The following is a 27,384-nucleotide window of genomic DNA, read 5'->3' as shown; positions in this document are numbered from 1 at the left end:
TGTTACTGGAACTCTAACTCAGGATCTCATGGATGCCAGGTAGCTGCTCTATGAGTCTTACCCTCAGGCCTCCAATGCACACTTTAAAAAAGATGTATCTGTTATTGTTGTTGTTGTTGTTGTTGTTGTTGTTGTTTGGGTGTCTTGCTGGCATGTATGCTTGTACACCATACACAGGCGGTGCCTGTGGAGCTGTAAGAGGGTGGCACACCCCTGTGATAGAAAGTCACACATGACTGAGATGCTCTGTGGGCCAGCTCCTCTGAAACAGCAGCCAGTGCTCTTAACCAATGAGTCGTTCCTCCAGCCCCTGCAGGGCACTTTTTAATAAAAATCTACTCCAGATTTCATTGATCTCAGCGTAGAAGGAGCTCGTCACAGTGGGCATGGCTTCATTGACCAAGGCAAGGAACCCAAGGGAGAAATAGGTTCCTCCCTATGAAACATCATTAGTGTATACCTTTCTAACCAGCCATAAGACGCTGTGGGGAAAACAACTTAGAAACTACCATTTGAATTGCCTTCCCACACATCTCTAGCCTTTTTAATGGGATCATTTTTTAAATTCTAAAACTGCCACCAGGCAGTGGTGGCGCATGCTTTTAATCCCAGCACTCGGGAGGCAGAGGCAGGTGTATTTCTGTGAGCTCGAGTTCACCCTGGTCTACAAAAGCTAGTTAGGACAGGCTCCAAAGCTACAGAGAAACCCTACCTCAAAATAAAAAAATTCTGAAATTGCCATAGTTAGTTCCAAAATCCTAATTTGGTATCAGAAAACACTGTAGGTCCACAGGTAGTAACACTGTTGTCTAAAGCTTCCAAATAAAAGTATGATAATGTATCCTTAAATTAGCTCACTCCAGGGGACTCCACAGCTTCCAGCAATTTATTCCTTTACAAATAACATCCCAAGGTACTCCATGTGAGCCTAGCTGGTTGAAAAAAAAAATCAGCTTAACTTAACAACCATTGAGGTACATCCATTCTCAAAATTGCTTCCTATAAAGGCTCATTTGAAGCCAGGTTGTGGGGGAGGAGGACACGCTTTTAATCCCAGCACTCGGGAGGTAGAGGCAGGTGGATCTCTGAGTTTGAGAGCAGCCTGGTTTACAAAGCAAGTTCCAGGACAGCCAGGGTTACACAGAGAAACCCTGTATCAAAAAGAAAAGAAAAAGAAGAAAAAGAAAGAAGGAAGGAAGGAAGGAAGGAAGGAAAGAAGGAAGGAAGGAAGGAAGGAAAGAAGGAAATTCCTAATTCCTAATTTAACAACAGCTAACACTCTTCAAATAATTATTTCCCTCACACTTTGCCTCCCTAAGTGACTGATCTCACTACTAATCATGTTTGATGGCAATGGCTTCGTGTCAATTGAAGGAATTTGCTACAGATATTTAACTAAACTGACAAGGGACCACTGGGTGATTTCAATGAATTTTTTAGAATATGTAATGGTCTAGATTTCTGAGCACAAGAGAAAATTCATTATTTTTTATTAGGTTCTTTTTAAAATTACATTGTGTGTGTGTGCGTGTGTGCGTGCACACACATGCATTTGAGAAGGGGACATCTGGTACACCACGTGTGCACCGTGAAGGTCAAAGGACAACTTCAGCTTGCAGGAGGCAGCGTTCTCCTCCACCATGTGGATCCCTAGGACCACACTTAGATCACCAGGCCTGGTGGGCAGTGGTTTTACCCTACTGGACCATCTCATCCACCCAGAAAATTCATCTTTAAAAACTTGTGTCTTAGATTCATTTATAAACACTTGCACTACTATCCACCATTCTGCTATAATATATCTGGGGAGTTGGGGAAGGGCCTTTTTTTCTTGGTTTTCCAAGACAGGATTTCTCTATGTAACAGTCCTGGCTGTCCTGGAACTCACAGAGATCCACCTGTGTGGAGGCCTGAAAATGTGAGCCTATTTCCTGTTAGCCAAAGATCAGAGAGTTGGAATTTACCTCTAGTTCCTTCAAGGTTATTGTGATTCTACCTCAAACAAAAATCCCACCTAGATTTAGCAGAGAGTTCTGCTCTCTCAAGGTTATTGTCAACAGGTGTGGCTAATAGCCTGGCTTTCTACTTCAGGAATAGAGAAGTAGATACGTTCCTAACTCAAACAAAAGTCTAAGGATCCAACTAAGGGTCCAGTTCCTTTATGGAGATAACTTTGGATTCTATCCAGGGAGTGATTTGCCTACAGATTGTTTTGGTCTAGGGTGTGAGCAGGACTTGTTTTGCTCTAGCAACAGAATGTAGCCTGTGACCTTCAATTGGTGTGTTCATTTCCTTGTATCATGTTAATACAGGTTTTTTTTTTTTTCTTACTCCTACCTTTTGGGGTCAGAGGTATTTAAAGCAATTGAAAATAAAACGCAGGCAAATTTCAGTACTCACTGGAATTCACTCCTGATACTATTCTATGTTTCTCTGTTTTATTATTTTCATTCATATCATCATAATCTTTACTAATATTTTCTAAATCCCCATACCTCTACCCTGGCAAGTGGTATTTTTGTTGAGGTTGGTCCCCGACACACCTGCCTCTCCCTCCTGAGTGCTGTCATTTTAAAAGCATGCACCATAGCACCTGGGACATTTTTTTTTTTAACTTCAATTTTCTTGTTGAATTTCTTTTCCATTTTACTGACTTTCTTTCCTACACTCAAGATTGATTTTATTACTTCATTTATGTGCTTTTATGTATCTTTATGTATCTTGTGTGAAGTCCCTGGTCATTTTTTACAGGCTCTTAAATTCTTTGTCTGACATTTTACCCATTTTAGTTAGTATCTTTGAATTCAGCTGTTGCAGATTTATGATCCTTTGACTGGCTGAGAAGTGATATTGCCTGGCTTTTTATGCTTCTTGTTTTTCTGGGTTGAGAGGTGTGCACCTGTCGGCTGCACATTTCATGCAGCTTCATCTGGGGTCTTGGGGAGCTGTTGCTCTTAAGGTTCAGTCCCAGCACCACTCAGAGAGGAGAAAACAAATATTCAAGCAGCAACAAGAGCAACCCAACAAGACACGGTGCTGCACTTAGATTCAAACCTACGACAACATGGCCAATTATCATAAACAGAAAGGGACAATGTAGACTGTGAGATGGTGTTACAATTATTTAAGGTTAGTGTAGAGACCAAAAAAAAAATGAGAGAATAATATGATGGAGAGGAAGAGGCCGCAAGAGGCCCACGGTGAAGGAAACAAAGGGTGAAGGAGGTGAAGGAGGATGCTATAAGAGGGGGTTGAAGGGAAACCTTAATAGAAGAAAACAAAAGTCTAAAGGAGGTCACCTAATAGTGCAAAAACACATAAACAAAACCAGAGAAGTAGTATAAACTATAAAAGCTTTTAGAAATACGACAAAGTCACAATATACTGGCAGAGTAGTCATAAAGGAAAGTGGGAAACAAGAAATAGAAGAACAGAGGGCGTGAGAGAGAGTGTGTCTTCTCCTGGGTCCCTCAAAGCGAGGTGAAACCAGGTGGCCCTGGGGGCCAGGGCAGCTGAACTTGCAGACCCTTGTCTTCCTTGGTCTATGTCACTTCTATGCCTATGGAGGTCACATGTCAGCTGTTCCCCTAACATGTTGTGGAATATTCCTTTACGCTGTGTGAGATGAGCCACCGTGGTTGGCTTATAAAGAGCCCATTAGCTGGGCAGGAAGAGGTTAGGCAGGACTTCTGGGGACAGAGAGCTCTGGGAAGAAAGGGAGAGTCAGCAGCCAGATGTTGAGGAAGCAGAATGGGCAGGTCAGAGTAAAGGTAACCAAGCCACATAAAACATGGATTAATTTAAGGCATAAGAACTAGTTAGGAGCAAGCCTAAGAAGCTAAGGTCAAGCTTTCATAATCAATAAGTCTCCGTGTAGGTTTTTTTGTGAGCTGGCTGCTCAAAGAAAAATCCACCTATAAATGGTGCCCAACTTCCAGCCTTATACATCCACATAAAGTCTGAGAAAGCAAGAAAAAAATTCAAAACACAGAGTCAAATGCAGCTTCTTAGCATGGCTTACTGGTGACCAAGGTCTCTCAGTAGGCTCAGCATACAGAGACAGCCTGTGGGCTGGAGCCAGTGGCCAGCGCTATGTGCTAAGCTGAGATGCACTGGCAGCTGGCATAGCAGTTAAAGATTTGTCTCACGCCGTCAGAGAACACTACAAATGCTTAGAAAAGCCAGGTCCAGACACATAAAACCTCTGAAAAGGCACAATATGTTTAATAATGCGTGTAGGCTTAAAAAAGAAAAAAACATGGGTATAGATAATCATAGAAAAATAGTTTATAAAGAGCAAGATAAAGTCTTTAAAGAAGAAATAAAATAATATAAAAAGGATAAGTCACACAAAAATGGAAAATATATAGTCTGATCCTATATGGTGTTGTGTTAATTTTAAAATTTTTTAAAATGCTATTGAACAGAGAATGGCAGCTGCTGAGGGACACTGGATTGTGGAAGAGACTGCTGAGTTAAACCGGCCTCAATAGTATAGGAATGACTGAACTTTAAAATGGAATTCAGGAGATGTATTGCTTTGGGGAAGAGGTTATGCTTTTGTTTCCACAGAAAACAAAAGGCTGAAGATTCATTCAAAGTTAAAGAGGATCAGGTTTGATAGGGAGAGACCCCCTGAAAATCCTGGCTACAGACATAAAGAAATAAATGTAGAAAACCTACAAGGCAGGTAATATATATTTTACTGCTCAAACATAAAACAAAAAAATCATCTTTGACTGGCTTATGTACAATGCATAATCCATACTTGTGTTAATGAAGATATGTATGTTACCTGTGAAAGTTCGTGTGTTTTCAGAGTAAGGAGACCAGACACCAGTGGGAAGAGGTGGCCCAGGTGATCCAGTCTCCCAGAGTGCCTCTGCTGAAGTTTTCTCAGAGTTCCACATCCAGAATGGCTTCAAGGCTGCTCACTAAGGTGATCCAGCCTCATAGACTATTCTAATCAGGACTACAGATAAGCTTTGTGCTTTCCCATCACATAGAGACTAGACAACAAATATTAAAGATAGTGCTTCCTGAACTTGACCATTATCTCAGTTTTCTCGGGATTCCCCAAAGATGCCATTGCCCCCAGACAACAGGAAGTAGTCCAGATAACACAATGCCACATTCTTAAGAGGTGGGGTGGGTGTTTTTTCGTCATTCAATGGGTTATGGATGCTTGTAATCATTTAGAGGAGCTGGTTACAAGTTTTTGTTGATCAAAAGCTAAACAAAGGAGGTTAGATTCAGGGATCTCTTTCTGAGGGGAAAAGGGGGGATACGGTATAGATGTGATGGTATAAAAGGGTGGATTGTTGAATCCACTTTTGAACAACCACTAGTCTCAAATATTTTACAGTGGCATGGATTTTTACTGTATATATGTTACAGGTCTAGCATTCTTTTATGTGAGTGTTTCGGCTGTACTGTGAGTGCAGTCCCCATGGAGGCCAGAAGAGGGCATCAGAACCCTGGAACTGGAGCCATAAGATGTGAGCTGCCACGGGAGTGAACACAGCATTAAGAGCGCTTAACTTCTGAGCCATCGCTTCAGCGCCCAGATCCAGCCATTTTTGAAGACAAGACCCATCTCTGAATTTTTTTTTTTAGTTAAAAAAAACATAAATTTCTCCCATTTTTTCCTACTTAATACAGTTGAAATTAGGGTTTTTGCATTCATTTCGTTTTGCAGCATTTGCTGCCAGTAGAGTTTTAGTTGGTAAAACAAGAACTTGACACATTCATGGTAACATAATAAATAACCTAGGGCCAGGCAGTCGTGGTGTATGCCCTTAATCCCAGCACTTGGGAGGTAGAGGCAGGTGGATCTCAATGAGTTTGAGGCCACCCTGGACTACAAAACCAAATTCCAGGACAGCCAGGACTGTTACACACACCAAAAAAAAAACTGTATTAAAAAAAAACAAACAAACAAACAAACATAAGAAATAACCTAGGAAACACCCAGAAATCCCACTGCTAAGTCATCCTTACTCAGGAGTCTTGTGTCTTTTTCTTTCTATTTCAGGAATCCTGTTAAATGGTGTACAACTTTAATATCATAATATATAATTGAGCCAGAAACCAATGTAAATGTGGCACATCAGATAAGAAAACCTTACATATGCAGCATTTAGCTCCATGTTTCCATGAGTATTTAAATGCCTAAAACATGTTAAAGGTGGTATTATTCACAGTGTCTAGATTAGATTAACTAAATTTTCTATTTCTTTGAAATAGGATTTTTCTCTTACGTAGCTCTGGCTGTCCTGGAACGCTCTGGAAACCAGGCTGGCCTTGAACTCACAGAGATAACTCACCTGCCTCTGCCTCCTGAGTGCTGGGGTGAAAAGAATGTGCCACCACGCCCAGCTTAGATAAAATTTTAAGTTAAATTAGCAGTCATACCTCCCAGCAAGTAGCTGAGAAAATCATTCATCTTTACTGTTTTATGCTTTTTTGTGCTCCACAAGCCTTTCCATCTTGAAGTGTATGGTTGGCTATCGCCTATAAAGAACGCAGAAGTTGCCGTTGACAGTGTGGCCTTACCCAGGTCAATATCTCGAATCCCCATGTACAGTTCCAGGAGATCATCGACCTTTTCGATCGCCTTCGCTTTGGCTTCAGAGGGCTTTAAAGAGAGAATGACAAGATAATGCATTTACACAATAAAATCTCTTGACGTCAGGGCACACAGAGCAGGAAATAGCTGGTCCATTAGCTAACTTTAATGGACCTATCTGGAATATACCTTGTAACCTTATAGCTAAATGTAAAACAATACAGTAAATAGTTAGCTGTAGTGTCAACATTAAATATTGTGGGAGAGGAAGGGAGGGAGGGAGGAAGGGAGGGTGAGAGAGAGAGACAGAGAGAGAGAGAGAGAGAGAAGAGCACAGTCCCCAAGTCCTGAACACCTAAACGAAAGAGTGATTAGACAATAGTTAAAGGGTGTAAGAGGTACAGAAGCCAGAAGAGTCTTCAGAAGAAAGTGATTTAAGAAGTGTATTTCCAGGGCTGGAGAGGTGTCAGAACACAGGGGAGAGACACTGTGAACAGAAGCCCCATGTGGTAAGTCCACAGGAGTTTGTAAAGTCGATAGAAGAGAATATTACAGTCACAGTAAAAAGTCCCCAGAGAGTACAGTCGCATGACTAGAAAGTAGAGGGTCATAGGCCACTAAAAGGTTGAGAATCTCCAAACTCTTTGTCTGTCTGTGTGTGTGTGTCTGTCTGTCTGTCTGTCTGTCTGTTTGTATATGTGTGTGTGTTCATGTGTGTATGTCTTTGTGTGTCTGTGTGTATTCCGTGTATATGTACATGTATGGCTAATATTAAGAGCTCTCCTCAATTGCTCTCCCATATACTTTTTGAGACAGGATCTCTCACTGCACCTGAAGCTTACTGATTCAGCTGCAAAGTCCCAGGGAGCCTCCAGTCTCCACCTCATCAGTGCTGGGATTATCAGTGTGTGTGAATGCAAACATGAGAAAATGCCAGTGCATTATGTGTGACTGTATACATGTGTGGAGAGGGTGGGTATATGTGTTTATATAAGTGTGTATAGGTAAATGAGTGAGCTTTTGGGTGCATGTGTGTAATGTGTGAGTGTAAATCACATGACAGGGTGTATTTGTACTGATTTAATATTAGCATCAAACTAGCTTCCTTTCGTTATGAGCTAGTTTTAATTGACCTATTAATTATGCAGACTATGCAAATGGATGGATTTTTAATGCTTATATTTGAATGGTTTTTTTTTCTAGCTCCCCGAGAGATTGCAGATAGATGTCCTAGCTTCCTTCCTTTCATTGCAGCACCTCATGAACTACAGAGTGCTTAACAGACAGTCATTGGTTATGTTCACGGTTGGAAAATGATGCTCATCCCCACAGGACGTGGAGTTGCCCAGCATGCCCTGCTTCCTTCACACAATGTGTCAAGGCTGCTCATCTTCCTCACAGCCCCAACAGAGAATCACAAGAGCCTTTTCCTAGTGCCCCACTGCAAGCTGCCGCCCACTGATTTTACATTCTCCTACAGATTGCTGTCCTCTGTGCAGGCTTGTTCATTGATTGAAGGGACAGGGACAGTCTTCAGCAATCCACCAGGGGGTGTGATGAGCAGAGGAACGGGTCGGTCAACTATCCCTGCCCTACCCTGTTGAGGCATACAGAATTCAGCACCGTTCATTCTCAAAACGCTCTGACTCTACCGTGTTTCACAGTTGTGTTTGCCTCTCTGCTAGCTAATCTTAAGTGTGAACCTGATGAGAGGTGGCATTTCCATGGAAACACATCTCTGGGTTTTTGCGTGGACTTCATCGTGCACTGTCCTCACTGGGGTGGGCAGATCTGCTCCTGCCCTTGCGCATCCTGAGGCAGACCTGCTCCTGCCCTTGCGCATCCTGATCTCTTCTTTCACCTTCCCCCTCCATTTGTCTCTTCACCTTCTGGCATTTTCCACTCGGAGACTGACCTTTGCACTGACAGTCAGTCAATAAGTGAAGCCCTTGCTTTCCTCAACCTAAAATAAATCCATAATTAATTCATTGATGCTGCAAAAACTTGAGTTCCTTTGACACATGAGATTCTACGCTGGGTGACCAAGACTATGAAATAACAACAGATGAAATTAAATAAAATAAAGATATGAGTCAGCCATATTTGGTGCTTTGAGGAAAATTAAGGTTAAGAAGAGGTAAAGGCAGAGAATTGCAACTTGCGCCAGATATTCAGAAAAGACTTGTAGGTAAGGAGATACACAGGCAGAAAAATGAAGAAGGTGAGAGTATACCAGGAAGGGGACCGTGGTAACAGCAGCCCTAACACCCTGAGCAAAGGAAACACTGAGAGCTGGTGAGGATGAGAGGAACCTGACTGCACCAGAGGGAGTGGCGAATGACATCCAAGAGGAAATGTGGGGTCAGGCCACAGCTTTCATTCTCGGGACACAGGAAACCCCACTTCCCCCAACTTGCATCTCTAAAGGATAAATTTGGCTGCTGTACCCAGTACAGAAGGAAAGGGAGGAGAACAGGGAATGGTCCAGCAGCCTCCAGGGTTGGAGAAGGTGCCTGGAGTCCCAGTGCATGCAGAGGGGAGGTTGTCGGAGTCTGAAATTGTGCAGATCTGGATCCACAAGGTGTGCCTGGCAGGAGGAGTGCAGAGGATGAAGGAGCAGAGTCAGACATGACTCGAAAATAGTTTTCTTAGGAGACTGGACATCTAGGATATAATCTTCCGTCGTAACAGCCTTCATAAGTGCATGTCCCCTGGTAGTTCAAATGTCCACATTCAAGTCTAGACTAGTGACCTGCTGGAGGAGGGGACTCCCACAAACCTCAGGCTCTCTCCCATGCTTTGGTGTATTTTCCTCTTAATGCCTCGGTGGATAGCAGGAGGAAACACTGCATGAAGAGATAAATTCAAAGCATCCAACCTTGCATTTTACTATGATTACTTAGCTTTATTTCTAGCTCTAATAAATGTGCGTAACTGTACATGTGCAAATGGAATGTGAATAACTGTATATGAGCAAACGGAATGTGAGTAACTGTATATGAGCAAATGGAATGTCCATAACTGTAAATGTGCATAACTGTGTGTGTGCAAACAGAATAGGGACTCAGTGAACACGACATACCAGCTCTTCCACTGTAGCAGGACCCTTCGATCTCAGACGAAGGGTCCCTCTTGCAGTACCAATTTTTTCTGTCGATGTCTTTCCAGCTTTTGTCCGTGGTCCTATTTCTGTGGAAACACGTGAGTAGGAAAGGCATGAGCTCAGATCAAATTCCAACGGACTGTGCGAAAGTGGAGTCGTCTCCTTCAGGAAACAAGGTGCAGTTGTGGAAGGTTTGATAAGGAGCGTGCCTTCTATGGAATTACCTAAAACACAGCACGCCCACCTGCCTCTGTTATTCTCAGAGGGGAGTGTCTAAGGGACAGTCGGATCTACTAAACAGAAGCACACAGTGAGAAGGGCTGGAGGCCTCAGGAAAGAAGTCATAGGACTGGCTTTATTCTCAGAGTCAAAAAGGTGTGAGTGGCCAGAAAGCAGTCAAGAAATCTCATCTGGCCTCGATCTCCGTCTTAAAGAAGAGACGAAGTACTGTAATTTGATGCCTTATAAGACAGAATTCCACCCACCACACGGACTGCCCGAGATCCAAAACCAAGTGTTGCAGGCATGATCGCTCATCACTAATCTCAGCATTTGAAAGACTGAAGCAGGGGGATTGCTAAAATCATATCATGTGATCCCAGACTCTACACTCCTTATTCAACAACACTGCAGACCCACAGGGACCAGAAGCTGGAAGAACAAATTCAAAGGTGGCATACCAAAGGGTCAGGTCAGAAAGAAAAAAACCTGGGGCAGTTCCAAAGAAGGAATATCCCAGGGACACCAAGAACCACCAAAAGAGCCCAGCTCTGTCCTGGGACGGGCTTTGCCTGCTTGTTTTTCTTTTGCACACCAAGAGTGGTTTTGCAAGGCACTAATCCTAAGCAGCAATGCACCCGAGGGAAAGACAAGGAGGGTAACTGGAAGGCGTGTGCCCATTTAGACCTCTCCAGTAACACACGCCCTGTGGGAACGAGAACCCTGCTTAGCCAGATTCACTGTTTGCCAGAGAAACTAGATATTCAGAGGTTTGTAGGAATTTTCTGATTTTTTTTCCAGTTTAAACCACTATACCCAACCCTTTAAAAATAACACACTGGCAAAAATAAAAAGAAATCATCAGCATCTAAGTAAGTGCAGGTTATCAGTCCATAACTTTCTGCAAATGTGCCCAGGTCCCTTTGGCTGAGGTCCCTGCAGCTGCAGCTTAAAACATGGCCCAGGGGCTCAACCACTGAGGAGACAGCTGGGCTTGCAGACAGTGAAGACTCACAGCACAGGCTGCTAGATGCAGCAGGTAGAGAGGTCTATGCAAGCTCTGGAGGTGCAGGCATCACACAGGGGTGCAGGCATCCTTGGTACACGTAGATGCCTTCTTGATAGGAACTCTAAACAGGTTCCCATCTTCTGCCAAATTTTGTTTTCTTGTTGGGAATCTAGGGCGATGTGATTAAGAATCTTACACATTCATTTTAAACTGAATTTAGAGACAGACTCTCCAAAGCCCAAGTTCTCTTCTGAAAGTTACCATAGGATGACCAGACGGGCTCTCCACAAGGAAGGAAGCCATAAATGGTGGAGAGAGAACACCCGAATGCTCGTCAGTGGCTGAGCAGCTTTCCGGAACCCTTCCAGCCTGTCCTTGTCAGTCACTACACGTCTCTGGGCAAGAAAGAATTCCCAGCTGCTCAGAGCACGGTGCCCAATGAGAAAGACTAGGTCAGTCTGTCTTCAACACTGGCCAGCAATAGCAGTGTTCACAGCAAGGGTCACATCCCTAAAGTAGCAATTTCCGGTGTTGTAAAATGTTATTTTAGCTGGGCAAAGATGTGTTACATTTGTTTATCCTGCAGAATATTACTTCAACTGTGTGGATCCGTGTTACATTTGTTTTTGTTGCCTTTGTTAATTATGTTAAGATGTGTTACACTTTATGCTGCAGAATATTACTTTAACTGCGTGAAGCTGTGTTACATTGTTTCTGCTGCCTTTGTTAACTGTTTTTTTTTTTTTTTGCTTTTTTGTTGTTGTTGTTGGTTTTTTTTTTTTTTTTGAGACAGGGTTTCTCTGTAGTTTTTTGGTGCCTGTCCTGGAAGGGAGACATAGGCAAACATAAAGAGAGACAGAAAACACGTGTATACATGGCAAGAGATGGACAGGAAAGAGAGAAGCCAAGATGGCAACAAGGTCAGAAGTGGCTGGAAGTGGGCGTGGTTAGCTCTTAAAGTGACCGCAAAAGAATAACATCTTGTAGCCCAGGCTGGCCTCGAACTCACAGAGATCCGCCTGCCTCTGCCTCCCGAGTGCTGGGATTAAAGGCGTGTACCACCACTGCCCGGCTTGCCTTTGTTAACTATGTAAAGATGTGTTACATTTGTTTATGCTGCATTTGTTTAATTATGAAAAAATGTGTTGCTGTTTCACCCTGCCTGCCTAAGACACTTGATTGGTCTAATTAAAAAGATGAACAGTCAATAGCTAGGCAGGAGAGGGATAGGAGGGGCTGGCAAGCAGAGAGAATAAGTAGGAGGAGAAATCAGAGAGAGAGAGGAGAGAACCAGGGAGACAGAGAGGGCACACATTTAGAGCCAGAAGCCAGGCAGCCACCAGTCAGACACAAGGCAATGAAAGTAAGATACAAAGAGAGAGAGAGAGAGAGAGAGAGAGAGAGAGAGAGAGAGAAAGGTAAAAATCCCCCAAAGCATGCCAGATGGTGGTGGTGCACGCCTATAATCCCAGTACTCCAGGAGGCAAGGCAGGCGGATCTCTGTAAGTTTGAGGCCAGTCTAGTCTACAAGATGTTATTCTTTTGCGGTCACTTTAAGAGCTAACCACGCCCACTTCCAGCCACTTCTGACCTTGTTGCCATCTTGGCTTCTCTCTTTCCTGTCCATCTCTTGCCATGTATACACGTGTTTTCTGTCTCTCTTTATGTTTGCCTATGTCTCCCTTTCTTTAAGTAATAAAAGTTTAGCTTTATGTATAGCCTTATGTTCATTTACTCTGCCATCCACCGCATCCAGCCGCCTGACTCTGCCGCTCGCCCGGGGACCCTGCACTGCCCTGGCGGTGGCCTCTGCCTGGCTCACAGGCTGCCCGGGACATCCCATCATCATATTATTTTTAAAGAACAATACAAGAGATAGTTCCAAAGCTACAAAGAAATTTTATCTCAAAAAACGAAACAACAACAACAGGAAAAAAACCTTCAAGGCAAAAATGTAGATAAAGAGAAACGGATTAAAATAAGAGCAGAGCTAAGGCAGAGCACTCAAAACTAATACCAGTTCTCCATGTCCTGATTAAGAAACTGGCTGGTGGCCCAAAAGAAAGCTGGCTACAGTCAGACTTAGCTCGGTGGTCTCAACAGGAGAACACAACGACACACATGAGGACATGCACCACACTAAAGTTTCACCATGTACTAACTAAAAAACACGCACTGCCCGCATGCCCACATCACTCCACTCATTTCTCTGAAGACTAAACAGCACAGCAAGTACGGCAGGTAGGTGGCCCGGTGACACCATCACCACTACAATGTCACCACACCACCGGCCAGGCATACTGTGTCCTTTGTCTTCAAACGGATATTTTCCTGCAGAGTTGACAGTAAACCACTCAACACACATGTTTTATTCTAGCATTGCGTACATGTGGCTAACTGAGTGCATATTAGCCTCTGATCCAACGAGTGTTGCTCATGGGTTTGGGAACCAGACCTGGAACATGAAACAGCTCTGCATACTGCTGAACCAAGAGTAGGTTTCTGGTGTTTACAAAGCTAAACCGTGTACCTTCAGAAAGGCATGATCTGTGAATTCAGCTGGCCTCTGTGATAGGTGGTTTTTAATTCTCAAGTTGACACAGTCTAGAATCACACGAGAGGGAGTCTCCGTGAGAGGCTGTCTGGATCAGATGGGCCCTGCACACCTCCATGGGACACTGTCACAAGCACACTAATTGATGTGAGAAGACCCATCCTGAAAGTTGACAGCACCACTCCCTGAGTTTGGCTCCTGGGTTATAGAGGTGCTGAGCTGAGTCGTGTGTATGTGTGCATCCCTTCTGTCTGCTCTCAACTGTTGATAAGAAATGGGTGTTTTCAGTTCCTGCTGCCCTGACTGCCCCGCTAGGATGGACCATAGCCTGGAGCTGTGAGCTACAAGAAACATTTCCTCCACTTCCTGCCAGGATACTTTATCCCAGCAACAAAAAAGAGGCTCAGACGAGTCTCTTCCTTATATCTTACTCTTTGACCCAACCAGAATCTAAAAGGGGAAACTATAAAAGTAGACGTGTATATCATTAATAAATTACTTTTAAAGTTGCAGAAAGTGAGCAAAAAGCACAGAAGTTTCCCCGTATACTCCACGCCCTCATAGACAGCCACCACGTGACCAGCCCACCCCCCCCCCCCAGTGAGCAGGAGCAGGCGCACCACCTGTCCCCATCACCCAGAGTTCATGGCTGACACTGAGGCTCGCTTTTGATATTCTATTCGTCTGGGAAGCTGCTTAACGACATGCGCCATCACTGATATCATGCAGAATATTGTCACTGACCCGGAATCTCCTTGTCACAGAATTTATTTTTATCATCACCTTTTGTTTTGTTCTGTTTGTTCTTTGGTTTGGGATTTGTTGTTGTTGCTGCTGTTTTGTTTGCTTTGGTTTTTTGACAGCCAGCTTTCCCATATGACAGCATGTCATATCCAAACTAACCACTTGGTGGCACCAAAGCAGAAGTTAAACATTAAGCTCTGGTTTATACCAGCCTCCAGACTGCCCTTGCCCAGGTTTTCCAAGATTAGAGGAGGTTCCTGGGACATTTGAGTCAACTTGTCCGAACATGAAAACAGGCAGGACGATCCTGCAACTCAGGCTGAAGTGGTGGAGGAGACGACAGGTTTAGTGTTTGGGGAATGTCTTACAGATTCTGAAGGCTGGTAGTCTGGCCTAATTGGGGGTCTAGTCTACCTAAGCATGTCTGGGCAGCCAGGCCAAGCCCTAAATCTGTCAGTTCACAGAAATGGGTGGACACAAGGCCTCTCTCTGGGAAGAGTCAGGAGAAGACATCACTCAGACTGTAGACTATGGTAACCAGTCCTGACCTGTGGAATGACTGCACCCACTCCTGAGGGCTCCCCAGGCCACCCAGGAGGTGCACGGACACCAGCCTCAGGTATCACTGAGGGTATAAATACCCCAGCTTGTGAGGCCTGGCTGCTGCTGCAGTTGAATTTCACACACCAAGAGACAGCTGTGTTCCTCCCCAGACCTTCTCATGGGCGTTTATCTTTCGTTCTAATTAAATGATTTAATTCTAAAGAACATGAGCTGACGGCACGGGGAGCTACACTCACCCTGAAAATTAGGTCGAGTGCACTGGCACAGCTCCAGAAGAGCTGAAAAAGGAGGGGTGTGGGCAAGATGGCCCTGAGAGATTAGGGAAAGTAGTTTAACAACCAACGTCTCACACATCTGACTAAGAGTTCATTAGATTGTAATTATATAAGGAAAATGTATGGTTAGATGTGGCGCTTACACTCAGGAGACAGAGGTCTTCAAGGCCAGGACTTCAAGGCCCAGCTTGGCTACATAGTAAATTCAAAGCCAGTTATGTGAGACCCCAAAAGGAAGGAGTGAAACAGGCTGAGCTGGTATGTGTGGTCAACCCAAAAGAAAGACCTTTCAGGAGTCAGTGATTGCCCTGAGACCTGCCGACCTGCTTCACGCTCGGTTTTCAGTGTGGCTCATCCAGTTTCACATCTCACAGCTGTGTTCTACGGACCCGGGCCATGGCTAACGGTTCCCCCATGGGACAATCATCCTTCCACCAAATCTGTGCTGTGACCCACAGGTAGTGGTTGAAAGCGTGGACTTTTAGGCTCTGAACACCTGAGTTAGCGTCCTCAGAGCCTCCACCTACAACTCGAGAGGGAAGTCCTTATATGTAAGCAGAAGTTGTCTGCAGAGCTAAGCATAGCTGACTGCTGCTGCTGAGAGAGGGGGGGTGGGAAGGGAAAGAGACAGAGACAGAGATCTGCTCTTCACTTGCTCCAGAACATAGCTGTTCACATTCTATCTGAAGATGAGAAACCAAAACAAGGACAGCAACAACATAAAAGCCGGGCAGTGGTGATGCCTTTAATCCCAGCACTCAGAATGGAAGGCAGAAGCAGGTGGATCTCTGTGAGTTTGAGGCCAGACTGATCTACAGAGTAAGTTCCAGGACAACCAGGGCTACACAAAGAAACCCTGTCTCATAAAAACCAAAGCAAACAAACAAAAAAAAAAAAAAAAGAAATATGCCAAAGCTCCTCTTCATAAACTCAAGCCATTGTCATTTCAGACACTAGGGTCACAGGCACCCCCCCATCTCTGTGTATGTGTGTGTCTATGTCTGTGTGTCTTATATGTCTTAACACATATTTTATCCTTCTCTTACATAAAACTATATAATGTCTCACTTCAATTTAGAGTAACAGCAGATAACCCCCCCACCCCAACTCCACTCAGATCCCCCAAAGGATATAGATTAAAGCAAAGCCTTCGCAGCTACTCCATGCTGGAGAGACTTTAGTCTGTCTCATTGATGGAAGACCTTACACGGGAGGGTCTAGTGGAGAGCCGAGGTGGTAAATACAATCCTAGTACTCTGGTCTCTGTTTCCCTCCATCCCAGAAAGGGAAACAGTCCTCCTCTAACTGCCCTGTAGGGTACTCAGCTGGCTCACCTAAGCCAAGCCTACCTATAGCTTCCATCTTGAGCTGCACAATGGGGAAAGAAATGTGGAGGAGGGGTAGCTTTCTGACTGTGCAGGCAGAACTGTGCAACAGTCTCGGCGCTGCAAACTCAGGGACGCTTGCTGTAATAATTCGGCTGCAATGCGACTGACACTTCGGGTTCCAGAGCCACACACGTGTGAACAAGTCCTCAGGCAGAAGTGCCTAATGGTCCCAGAGGATCTTAAAAGACTCTGCATGACCCATGTGTGGCATGATTGAATCACCTACATCTGATGCAACTGTGTGAGCCCTGCATGCAAGCGTGAGCTCTGTCATCTGCATATGAAGTAACCAGGTCATCCCCCTGTGCATACATGCTAGGCAGCCCTTAAATGCTGGAGGTACCATCTTCAGCTCTCTCTCTCTCTTTCTCTCCACACCGACCTTACTCCTAAGCAGGTTTGTTGCATGTTCCATGTATCCTTCTCACTCGTACCAGGTAATTTCATTGGTGCCGTGACTCAGATGGCTCTCCCACCCCAAGCCCCTCCCCTGGGGTTGGGATCCGGAACTGGGAATGTTTTCCATGTGTTCCATCTATCTGAGCGTGACCTCTCCACACATCACTGGCTTCAATTGTTGAGTTTCCTCATTCTGGTCAGCTTAACCGTTTCTCCTAACCTGAGAAATTGACCATTGAGCTCCCGGAAATCTTCTGGTGTTCTTAGAAATGGGGGACAGGCCCCAAACACGGCTTTCATGGCTATGGTTGAGCCCTTGACTGACATTATCCTCTGGATTGTTTCCCTTAGCTGAAATTGTGTTTGGACGACCCAAGGTCAGCCCTCCCTTGACTGGGGGCCCAGGGTCCCACGGATTTTTCTTTCTCTTTTTTTCTTTTTCTTTTGTTTACTTTTGGACCACTTGTCAGGGGTCCCCGCTGTGAAAGACAACTCTAGCCTCTCTGTCTTCCCAGTCGCCTGGACTGGAGCCAGTCAGTCCAGCCTGTAGATAGAGGATGCTCATCTACAAGCCCTGCGGTGTTCACCGCTGTCACACCCCACCTGTAGAGGGGAGACGTCCCCCATAAGCCTTGTGGTGTTACTGTTTTCATGGGTTTTCACAGTTTCAGCAATGGGTAGCAAGCCACCTAAGACCATCAATCCAGCCTCCCCCCTGGGATGCCTTTTAGAGGCCCTAAAACCCCAGGCCTTAGTGCCCTACTTACAGATTCCCACACTTTTCCATCTTTGTTCAAAAATTGGCCTCCTTACAATTTAGATAACAATTATCAGTGGCCGCCTAATAGCACCTTTGATCCCAATAGTCTACAGGAGCTTTCTAACTACTGACAGCGTGCAGGCAAATGGAAGGAGTTTCCTTACATCCAAGCCTTTTACTAATCTAAGCTCTAAGTCCCAGTTTTAGATATCACCTCTCATGGTATCTATATGATCCTATCTAATAACCTACTTCCTGAAGAACACAGGTGAGTTTGGGAGCAGGCTAGACTACATGCAGACAAGGTTCACCAAACACATGCAACACACCCTCGGGGGGCAGAGACAGTCCCCCGAGCAGGAACCACACTGGGATTATAACACCCCAGGTGGAATTTTAGCTAGGGACCAGTTTTTGACTTGCCTTCTGGCAGGTCTCTGTAAGGCTGCCCTCAAGCCAGTAAACTATAATAAGCTCTCAGAGGTCATTCAAGATATGAAGGAAAATTCTTTCATGTTTTTGGAACACCTCACTAAAGCTCTATTACAATATGCTAACTTAGATCCAGAAACCATGGAAGGCAGACAGTTACTCATGACTCATTTTTTTCCTCAGTCCTACCCTGACATTAGGGCTAAGCTTAGATGTTTGGAGAAAGGCCCCTTGACCCCACAGGCAGAAGTCTTAGAGTTGGCTTTTAAGGTGTACCATGTGAGGAATGACAAAGCCCGCAAACACTGTCACGTGTTAGCCACAGCCTGCTGACCGGCCAAGGTGACAGACCACCCGATTCATTCCGTCCATGCTGCTCCCTTGCCCCCCGGGGCTCGAGAGCCTCCAGGCCTGTGTTTCAAATGTGGTAGAGCTGGTCACTGGGCCCAAGAATGCCCTAATCCTCATCTTGGCCCCGTGAGACCTTGTCCGAGATGCCATAGGGAAGGACACTGGGCAGTCGATTGTCCTTGTGCACATCATGGCATGGAGACATCAAACCCAGAAAATCCCCAAGTTGACCTTCTAGGTCTGGTCATGGATGAGTGAGGCTGCCCAGGCTCCTTTGACCTGACCACAACTGTCATCTGTAACAGAGAGCCACGGGTAAACATCGTGGAATCAGGACGGCCCATCTCCTTTCTCTTGAACACTGGGGCCACATGCTTGGTACTAAGGGAATTCTGGGGGTCCTACCTCTCCTTCTAGTTTCCCTATTATCAGGGTAGGAGGACAGCCTTATCTACCTCAGCAGACCCCACCACTTAACTGTGTTTTTAGGGGTATTTATCTCACTCATTCATTTTTAGTCATGCCAACCTGCCCCGTACCTCTTATGGGAAAAGATTTTTTAGCAAAAGTAGGAGCTTCTATTTCTTTACCTTACCTCAGACTCACCAACAGCTCCCCTCTCCTCCTTCTAGCCTCCCAACCTCCCAGCTCCAATGTGTCTTTTCCTCTATCAGCCTCTCAGGTGGACCCCCAAGTCTGGGACACCCCAAACCCCTCTGTTGCTAAACACCATTCCCCCATGGTTATCCAATTACAAGATCCTACTAAGAACATTACCCAAGCTCAGTACCTTCTCTCTCTCCAGAGCCTTAGGGAACTTAAGCCTATTATTTCTGATCTCTAAGAAAAAAAAGCTACTTCGCCCCACCTCTTCTCCCTTTAACACTCCTAACAGTTTTTTGCTGTTAAAAAACCTAATGGAACCTAACGCCTGGTTCAAGACCTCTGGCTCATTACCTCCACAGTGGTCCCTCTTCATCCTGTAGTGCCAAACCCTTATACACTTATTTCCACTATCCCCCAAGAACCTCCCACTTCTCAGTTCTGGATCTTAAGGATACTTTTTTGGTATTCCTCTCAGCTCTCAATCTCAAATTATCTTTGCCTTCACCTGGACTGACCCTGGCACTCACCTCTCACACAGCTCACCTGGACCGTCCTTCCCCAGGGATTCCGGGACAGCCCACACCTGTTTGGTCAAGCTTTAGCTTCTGATCTACTCTCACTGTCTCTCCCTAAGTCTAAACTCATACAGCACAGCCCACATTCTCACAGACACCTCCTAACATACAGCAAATTCTGTCTTACCCCATCAGCTCTTTCATCCTAATAGCAAAGCTCTGTTTCATTTTGTCAAGGCTCACCTCCAACCCACCCCTGAGGACTTAGAGTTCTTAAAAGTTATCACTGCCTCTTGTAAAATCTGTCAAAAGTCAGATCCCGAGACCAAATATCGTGGGTTCCCTTTTCCCACACACCAGGCCAGGGACTCCCTTCCAGGAACTGACTGGGAGTTTGATTTTACTCATATGCCCACAGTCAGACGAGTTAAATATCTCCTGGTTTTGGTGGACACCATGTCTGAGTGGACTGAAGAAGCATTTCCCAAGAGGTCCCAGACGGTTTCCCATGTTCTTCTCAGAGAAATTATCCCCCAGTTTGGAATCCCAACCTCTCTTCAGTCGGATAATGGCCCAGAGTTTACCTCCCAGATCTCTCAGACTTTATCTAAGGCTCTTAGCATTCCCTGGCATTTTCATACCCCGTACCATCCTCAGTCTTCAGGGAAGGTAGAACAAACTAACTGTTCATTAAAAAATACTCTTATTAAGATGTCACAGGAGCTTCACCTAAACTGGGTAAAACTTTGCCTCTGTCCCTTCTTAGGCTTAGGGCTCTCCCCAAAAGTTGCCTTTTCATCTTGCCCTTTGAACTCATGTATGGGCTGCCGGTTTTAACCCCCAGCCTCTCACCTAAAACCTCTCCCCTTCCTGATCACCTGTTTACTCCACTATTATCCCATCTTTGCTCCCTATTATGGGATTTTACCAACTATTTATTACGTCAACCTTGTGCCAATTCATGCCCACTACCAATTAAAATAGGAGATTAGGTACTATTCTCTCCCCCAAACCAACACACCTCACCCCTTTCCCCTAAATGGCAGGGCCCCTTTAAAGTAATTCTTGTAACTCCCACAGCTGCCAAACTCAACGAACTCTCTCATTGGATCCACCTGTCTCATCTTAAACCTTTTACTCTTCCAGCTCAAGATACTTCCTCATATATGGTAACTCAAACAGGGCCCTGCTCCCTTGAGTTCCAGAGGACACCAAATTCAGCCACTCTTTCTCCAGTTCCAGAAAAATAAAATTTCTCATCACCGTACTCAAACTCTTCTGTGCCAAAAACTTCATATGTTCTCCTCTTCCTCTTTCTCCTGTCTGCTTTACCAGCTTCTCTGTATCTCCAATGTCCTGCTTAAATTTCCAGTTAACCACTCAGCTGTTATTACAGGGACCATCATTAAACATAGAGCCGGAGGTACAAGGATTGCCAAAAGCCCAGGTGGTAAGAAACAATAATGAGTTTGGGGACATTCAGAGCCCCAAACTCCAAAAACTCACAAAACAGACTTTAACATAACAGGTTTATCACTGACTGCCGCAGTGTCTCCTGGATGTTAAGGTAATACCATGATGCCAAAGAAAACAAGTGCCTGGAACATGGGGCTGGAGAGATGGCTCAGAGGTTAAGAGCACCGGCAGCTCTTCCAGAGGTCCTGAGTTCAATTCCCAGCAACCACATGGTGGCTCACAACCATCTGTAATGAGGTCTGGTGCCCTCTTCTGGCATGCGGTTATACATGGAGACAGAATGTTGTATACATAATAAATAAATAAATCTTTAAAAAAAAAAGATTTGCTTCAGGTAAAACACTGAGGGGTCTAATAATTCCCCCTTTTTTCTCCCTCCTCCCCACCGTCTTCCATTCCAACACTATACTATCCATAATCATAAGCTTTTAATATGCCTAAAATTTATTTCTTTCAAACATTTTTTCAGAAGCTCCAGGGAGCCAATTGGACCTGATTTCACTTCTGTCTCGGGATTCTCAGAACTGACCCAGTCTCTGGGACTGATCATTACAAACCAAACTCACTAGGGGTAGCCCCCGCCATCACTTTACTCAGTGGGAAAACAGTGACTTCACACAGCATTGAAATCAACCCCAGGCTTCAGCCCTTCCAGCCCTGGTGTTATTTTACAAATTTAGAAGTACAACCTGGGGAATCAACTGAAGTGTTCTCATTTGAAAGTCTATGTTCATTTTTTCCCAAAAATTTACTTTAATTTTCAATTATATGGATATGTGACCTGTGGGAGGGATAAAAGCACGTGAGAGCCGGTGCTGTCCGAGGCCAGAAGACGACACTGGGTCCTCGGGAACTAGAGTTACAGGAGGTGGTGAGGGACCTGATGTAGGTGCTGGGAACTGAACTCTGGCCTCCTGCAAGAGCAGCAAGTACTCTTAACGGCTACGCCTTCTCTCCAGCGCCCCAAATCCATGTTCTCAACACCTTAACCTGCAGTGATGAGAGGCCCAACGGGGCTCCTGTACTTCCTGCACAGGGGCCGGAGTCTTCCCTTAAGAAGTGATGTGTAAGCAGAAGCCCAGCCATCCAGGGTAAAAATGGCAAGACCACAGCCAAAGAAGAGAAAGAGAAAAGTGGGGAGCAGAACAGAGGAGAAACTGTTCCCGGCAGAGTCGAAGACTCCAGAAACAAGGAGAGAGCAGAGAGAGCTCCTTCCCTGAGTCCCTCCCAGCTGCGTGACTAGGCCCTCACACTCCCCAGCTTTCTCCAGAATGATTCATCTGAAATTCCCTCCCACTGGATACCTGAGCCGCTGAGGTTACTTGGCAGCAGATCAAAGGGCTGGGCATGGAGGGCGGTCCCTTAGGTCACAGCTCTACACAGGGAGTTAGCAATCACGTCAGAAACGTGTGTGTGCTCTAGGCATACCGTGGTTTTAGTTTTGGGGTTTTGTTTGTTTTTTTTTTTTCAATTAGTTGACAACTTTTTGGTTGTTGATTTTTTTTTTTTTAAGACGTGGCCCATACTGGCATTGAATTTACTTTTAGACGAAGGTGATCTTGAATTGCTGATCCTCCTGCATTTATCTCCCACACGATGGGATTGCAGGTAGAAGATGCTTAAAGTCCTGGTTTATGTGCTCCTGGGGATCAAACCCAGGGCTTTGGGCATTCTAGACCAATACTCTACAACTGCTACATCCCAGCATCGATTCTTTTTTCTTTTTTCATGCTTTTTTTTTCCTTGTGGGGACTAGAGAAGGGGTCATACTCTCTAGATAGACCACCTAGTGTCAAAACTCAGAGATCTGCTTGCCTCTGCTTCCTGAATGCTGGCATCAAAGGCATGTGCCACCATACCTGGTAAATTTTTGTCTTCAGTAAAAGTTTACAGCTTGCTAAAAAGAGTCTCTATAGTGGTAGCTAGCTGGGTCTTAGACTGAAAATACTTAGACAGATTTCACTTAGAACTCATCTCAAGCATCTGCCACACCCCATAAGAGCCTTCATTCAGTTCTTTCCACAGGATAATTGTGACAAATGTTAAACCCATGTCCAGCTGTACGTTAGAAGGCCAGAGTGAGCTCTACTACACTGAAACATGATTCATGAGCATGCCATTTTGCCCTCATAAACACTTTAAACCTTGGTCAAAACAGTATTGTGTCAATGAGAGATAAAATACGTGTCTGAAATGTCTCGATAACAGATAAAATGCAATATATGTGCAAAACCGAAGCTTCCCTGACTTTCCCCAGCGCTACTCTGCATCCCAAGTGACCCTTTCTAATCTTACCACCATTCTTTTGTTCAGCCTCGCAGGACAGAAATCTTGGGAGGAAGGTTGGCTTGGAGACGTCCCTGCCGTTGGCCTAGGTCTCAGCAACCCAGCTCCCACCCTCACGGGGCTACTTTCTCCTGAGAATCCCCACTGCAGTTCCTAGACCTCAGCATTTACCACGCCCTCTCTCCTAAACTGTTAGCAAAACACCTCCCTTAGCTTCTCCTCTGGTCAGAGCTAGCCATAGCAATACTGGCCTTTCTGACATAACCCTGTAACTTTCCTTTGTGCCAGTATGCAATGGCTCGCTATCAGCCTCCAAGGAACATACGCGCTCCCCGCCTGCTTACAAGCTCCTGTGACATTACTCTAAGGAACATACGTGTCCCCCGCCTGTTTACAAGCTCCGGTGACATTACTCTAAGGAACGTACGTGTCCCCCACCTGTTTACAAGCTCCTGTGACATTATTCTAAGGAACGTATGTGTTCCCCGCCTGTTTACAAGCTCCGGTGACATTACTCTAAGGAACGTATGTGTTCCCCGCCTGTTTACAAGCTCCGGTGACATTATTCTAAGGAACGTATGTGTTCCCCGCCTGTTTACAAGCTCCGGTGACATTATTCTAAGGAACGTATGTGTTCCCCGCCTGTTTACAAGCTCCGGTGACATTACTCTAAGCAACTTTTGCAGGCTGACCCTTTACAGCTCCTGCAGGGTCATGCTTTTCACTATCACCCGCAGAAACCCTCCTGCCTTGGAACATGTCCCTCTCACCCTCCCAGGGCAAGTTCAAGTGCAATTTTCACAGAGAATCCATCTGACCCAGTCCAACCTGCTCCTATGTCCCCTCTCATAATGCCATTGAATTCCCACAGTGTGTTTTAAATGTAACTCCATAATTCCATACATAAGAAATGTCCGAACAGGGACTGGAGAGATAGCTCAGTGGATAAAAGCACTGGCTGCTCTCTCAAGGACTTGGGTTTGGTTCCTAGCACCCAGTTCTGGCAGCTCATCACTTTTAACTCCAGTTCTTGGTGACACCCTCTTCTGGCTTCCTCAGGCACCAGGCACAACCATTCATGTAGACAAAACACTATACACATAAATCTTTTCAAAAAGTGTAAAACAAAACAAAAAACAATTGCTGTGGAATAATCATTTGTACACTGTGAAGATTTGCCACTTGACTGGTTTAATTAAAAAGCTAAGTGGTCATTAGCTAGGCAGGAGGTATAAGCAGGATAGCCAGACACAGAGAACGCAGGGAAGAAGGAGAGAGTCACCAGTCAGATGGAGAGGAAGCAGCATGGCAGTACAGAGTACAGGGAATAAAGCCACAAGACAAAAAGTAGATTGATTTTAAATGGGTTAATTTAAGTTGTAAGAGCTACTTAGTAATAAGCCCAAGCTATTTGCTGAGCATTTATAATTAATAATAATTCTTTGTGTCATGAAACGCTGTGAGTAATTCTTTTATACACTGTGAAGATGTGTTGAGCTCATTGGCTTAATAAAGAGCTAACTGACCAATAGCTAGGCAGGAAGAGGTTAGGCAGAAGAGTCAGGCTGAGAGAATGATGGGAAGAAGAAGGGTAGACTTCCCAGCCAGATGCAGAGGAAGCAGTATGTGTAGAAGATGAGGTAATAAGCCATAAGCCCAAGACAGCACATTAATTAATAAATATGGGTTAATTTAAGTTGTAAGAGCTACTTAGTAACAAGCCTAAGCTATTGGCCAACCATTTATAATTAAGACTAAGTCTCTGTGTGGTTATTTGGGAGCTGGCAGGTGGGACAGATGTTCTGCCAACAAACAATTGTCAAAGTGGATCTGTATTTGACCTCCTACTAACACCATACATGTGCTGTGTGTGCATGCATCAGCATACACACAGACACACACACACACATAGAGAGAGAGAGAGAGAGAGAGAGAGAGAGAGAGAGAGAGAGAGAGCTATAGGCTACATGAGAAAACCCATCTGTCTTAGTTTTATTTGGATAGACTTTTATTTTCATTCCAGGATCCAGAGGACTCAGGTTGTTCTGGTATCTGATCACAATACCACCCTAAAGCCCCACGTCTAGTCAGTGTGTCCACTTTTGAGCCAAGTCAGAGTGAATGAAGTCTCTTGCAAAACCACCACTCTCAAGGTTCTAACACCCTGCATCATCTGGTCAGACAACCCAGTATTTCCCTGGGAAGTATCTGGTCCTTGACATTGACAAGAGCCTGGCATAGCCATCTGTCTCATGCATTCTCTCTGGGAAAGTTCCTCCCTGCTCCATCTCTCTCTTAGAGCCCCTCTAACCACCAGTCAGCTCCCGAGTGAACTGTATGGTCCACATCTGCCATGCATCGGTCTCTGAACCTGTGTGATATTCTGGCACAGGAACACATACAGTTAAACCTCGGAGCCGCCAGACTCATCTCTCTCTGCACTTCCACTCCACCCTATGTGACTCAATGACTGATTAAACCACCCCAAGCCTCACTTCACTCAACTGGAGAAGTCTCAGTAGAATAGTATAAGGATTAACTCGGGTCCTAACAGTGCTAGACCTGCCAGCGCTGGCTTCCAACTTTGTGGCTACTCCAGGACTATTCCTAGCACTCCGCATGCGAAGTCCAGGTAAAATTCAGAGTTGCTATGGGTTAGGAGGCAGGTAAATATGTATTTTATAACACCAGTGATGGTGGACCTAACAAGAATAAGGGAAAGGAGCAAACACCAGTGTTTTGGCTCAGAGTCCTTAACCTTCTCTCTCACCCTGAGGTACTTCAATCACACATCCGATAAATGCCGTTATAGCAATTATAAGATTAGTAGATTCTTAGTGTGTTTGTCTCTTTGTGCTAATATAGACAATTGAGAACAGCAAATGATGGCCCCTGCTCACTAAGGCTCTGGGCACTGCCCACCCCACCCCTGCTCACTAAGGCCCTGAGCACTGCCCACCCCTGCTCACTAAGGCCCTGAGCACTGCCCACCCCTTCTCATTAAGACCCTGGGCACTGCCCACCCCTTCTCACTAAGGCCCTGAGCACTGCCCACCCCTTCTCACTAAGGCCCTGAGCACTGCCCACCTCCTGCTCACTAAGGCCGTGGGCACTGCCCACCCCTTCTCACTAAGACCCTGGGCAAACAGCTTTAAGTTTAGGACAACTACAGGGAGCAAATGATTTCTTGCTTAGGAAGTACTTACAAAAGAAGATAGCTCAGTGGATAAAAGCACTTGCTATTTGAGTATGAAGATTTCAGTTCAGATCTTCGGCACCCACATAATAAAGCCAGGCATGGCTGCACACACCTCAAACTCCAGGGTTGGGGGAGGGTGGGGGAGCAGAGACAGGCAGAACCTAGGAGCTCACTGGCCAGCTAGTCTTGCTGAAACTGTTGAGTTTTGGGTTCAACGAGAGACCCTGTCCCAAGGTAACGAGACAGAGAGGGTAAGAAAAGATACCTATGTCCTCTGGTCTCTACATGTAAGCCACACCCACATTCATGTCCCTCCCACACATGTACCCACACCCACACAAGATAACCACTGTCCTCTAGTCTCTACATGTTAGCCACATGTCCCTCCCACACAGTATTACCCCCCGTAAACACACATACACATAGAAAACTCTTGCAAACCTGAATGGCAGTTACTACCATGAGATGCTGCTGTTCTCGCCATTTGATCTGAGGCGAGACAGTACCAGCTTTCAACAAATGTCTGCCCATCACCAACTCGCCCGTCCCTGTGTCCTCTAAGTTCCCCTCGTTGCTAAAATTGTCTCCGTGCAGAAAAGGCACCTTTCAAAGAGCTGAAGATTCCCTGTCTGACACGCTGAGAGTCAGGAGTGTTTGGTTATCAGGTTTGGGGGCATCCCTGTGTATGATGGGGTAGCCTGGGACAGGAGACCACTCGTGAACTTCATTTGCATCTCATGTACCCCTAACTCACAGCTGAAGGTCACTGTAAGCAACATTTCTGATGCACCTGAACTCTTGCTATGGCCCATGATATTGGGTCAGATATAGATTTTTTTCCATTTCTAGTCAGGATCAATGCTCAAAACCTTTTAGTTAGGGAATATTTCTGATTTTAGATTTTTCAGCAAGAGAAGCCTACCCTCTGACAACAGC

At 45.2% G+C, this 27,384-nt stretch overlaps 1 protein-coding gene across 2 annotated transcripts in view; it reads right to left on the bottom strand.

Annotated features, from left to right (window-relative positions):
• Gipc2 (GIPC PDZ domain containing family member 2) overlaps nucleotides 1–27,384 on the bottom strand; it is a 70,599-nt gene that overhangs the window by 1,633 nt on the left and 41,582 nt on the right. The window contains exons 4-6 of one of the 2 annotated variants that reach the window (XM_085677545.2): nucleotides 9,711–9,757; nucleotides 9,651–9,674; nucleotides 6,556–6,637 (exon numbers count right to left, since the gene is read on the bottom strand). In XM_085677545.2, coding sequence (XP_085533671.2) covers nucleotides 6,556–6,637; nucleotides 9,651–9,674; nucleotides 9,711–9,757 — 153 coding nt within the window. Of the gene's footprint in view, nucleotides 1–6,555; nucleotides 6,638–9,650; nucleotides 9,758–27,384 lie in introns of both variants that reach the window. The other variant, XM_048453590.3, reaches the window with a different exon arrangement.

Source organism: Myodes glareolus, chromosome 17 (assembly GCF_982192425.1).
Source record: "Myodes glareolus chromosome 17, mMyoGla1.1, whole genome shotgun sequence".
Lineage (NCBI taxonomy): Eukaryota > Metazoa > Chordata > Mammalia > Rodentia > Cricetidae > Myodes > Myodes glareolus.
Note: the sequence above shows the minus strand (reverse complement) of the source record. Positions and strands in the feature narration are given on the sequence as shown.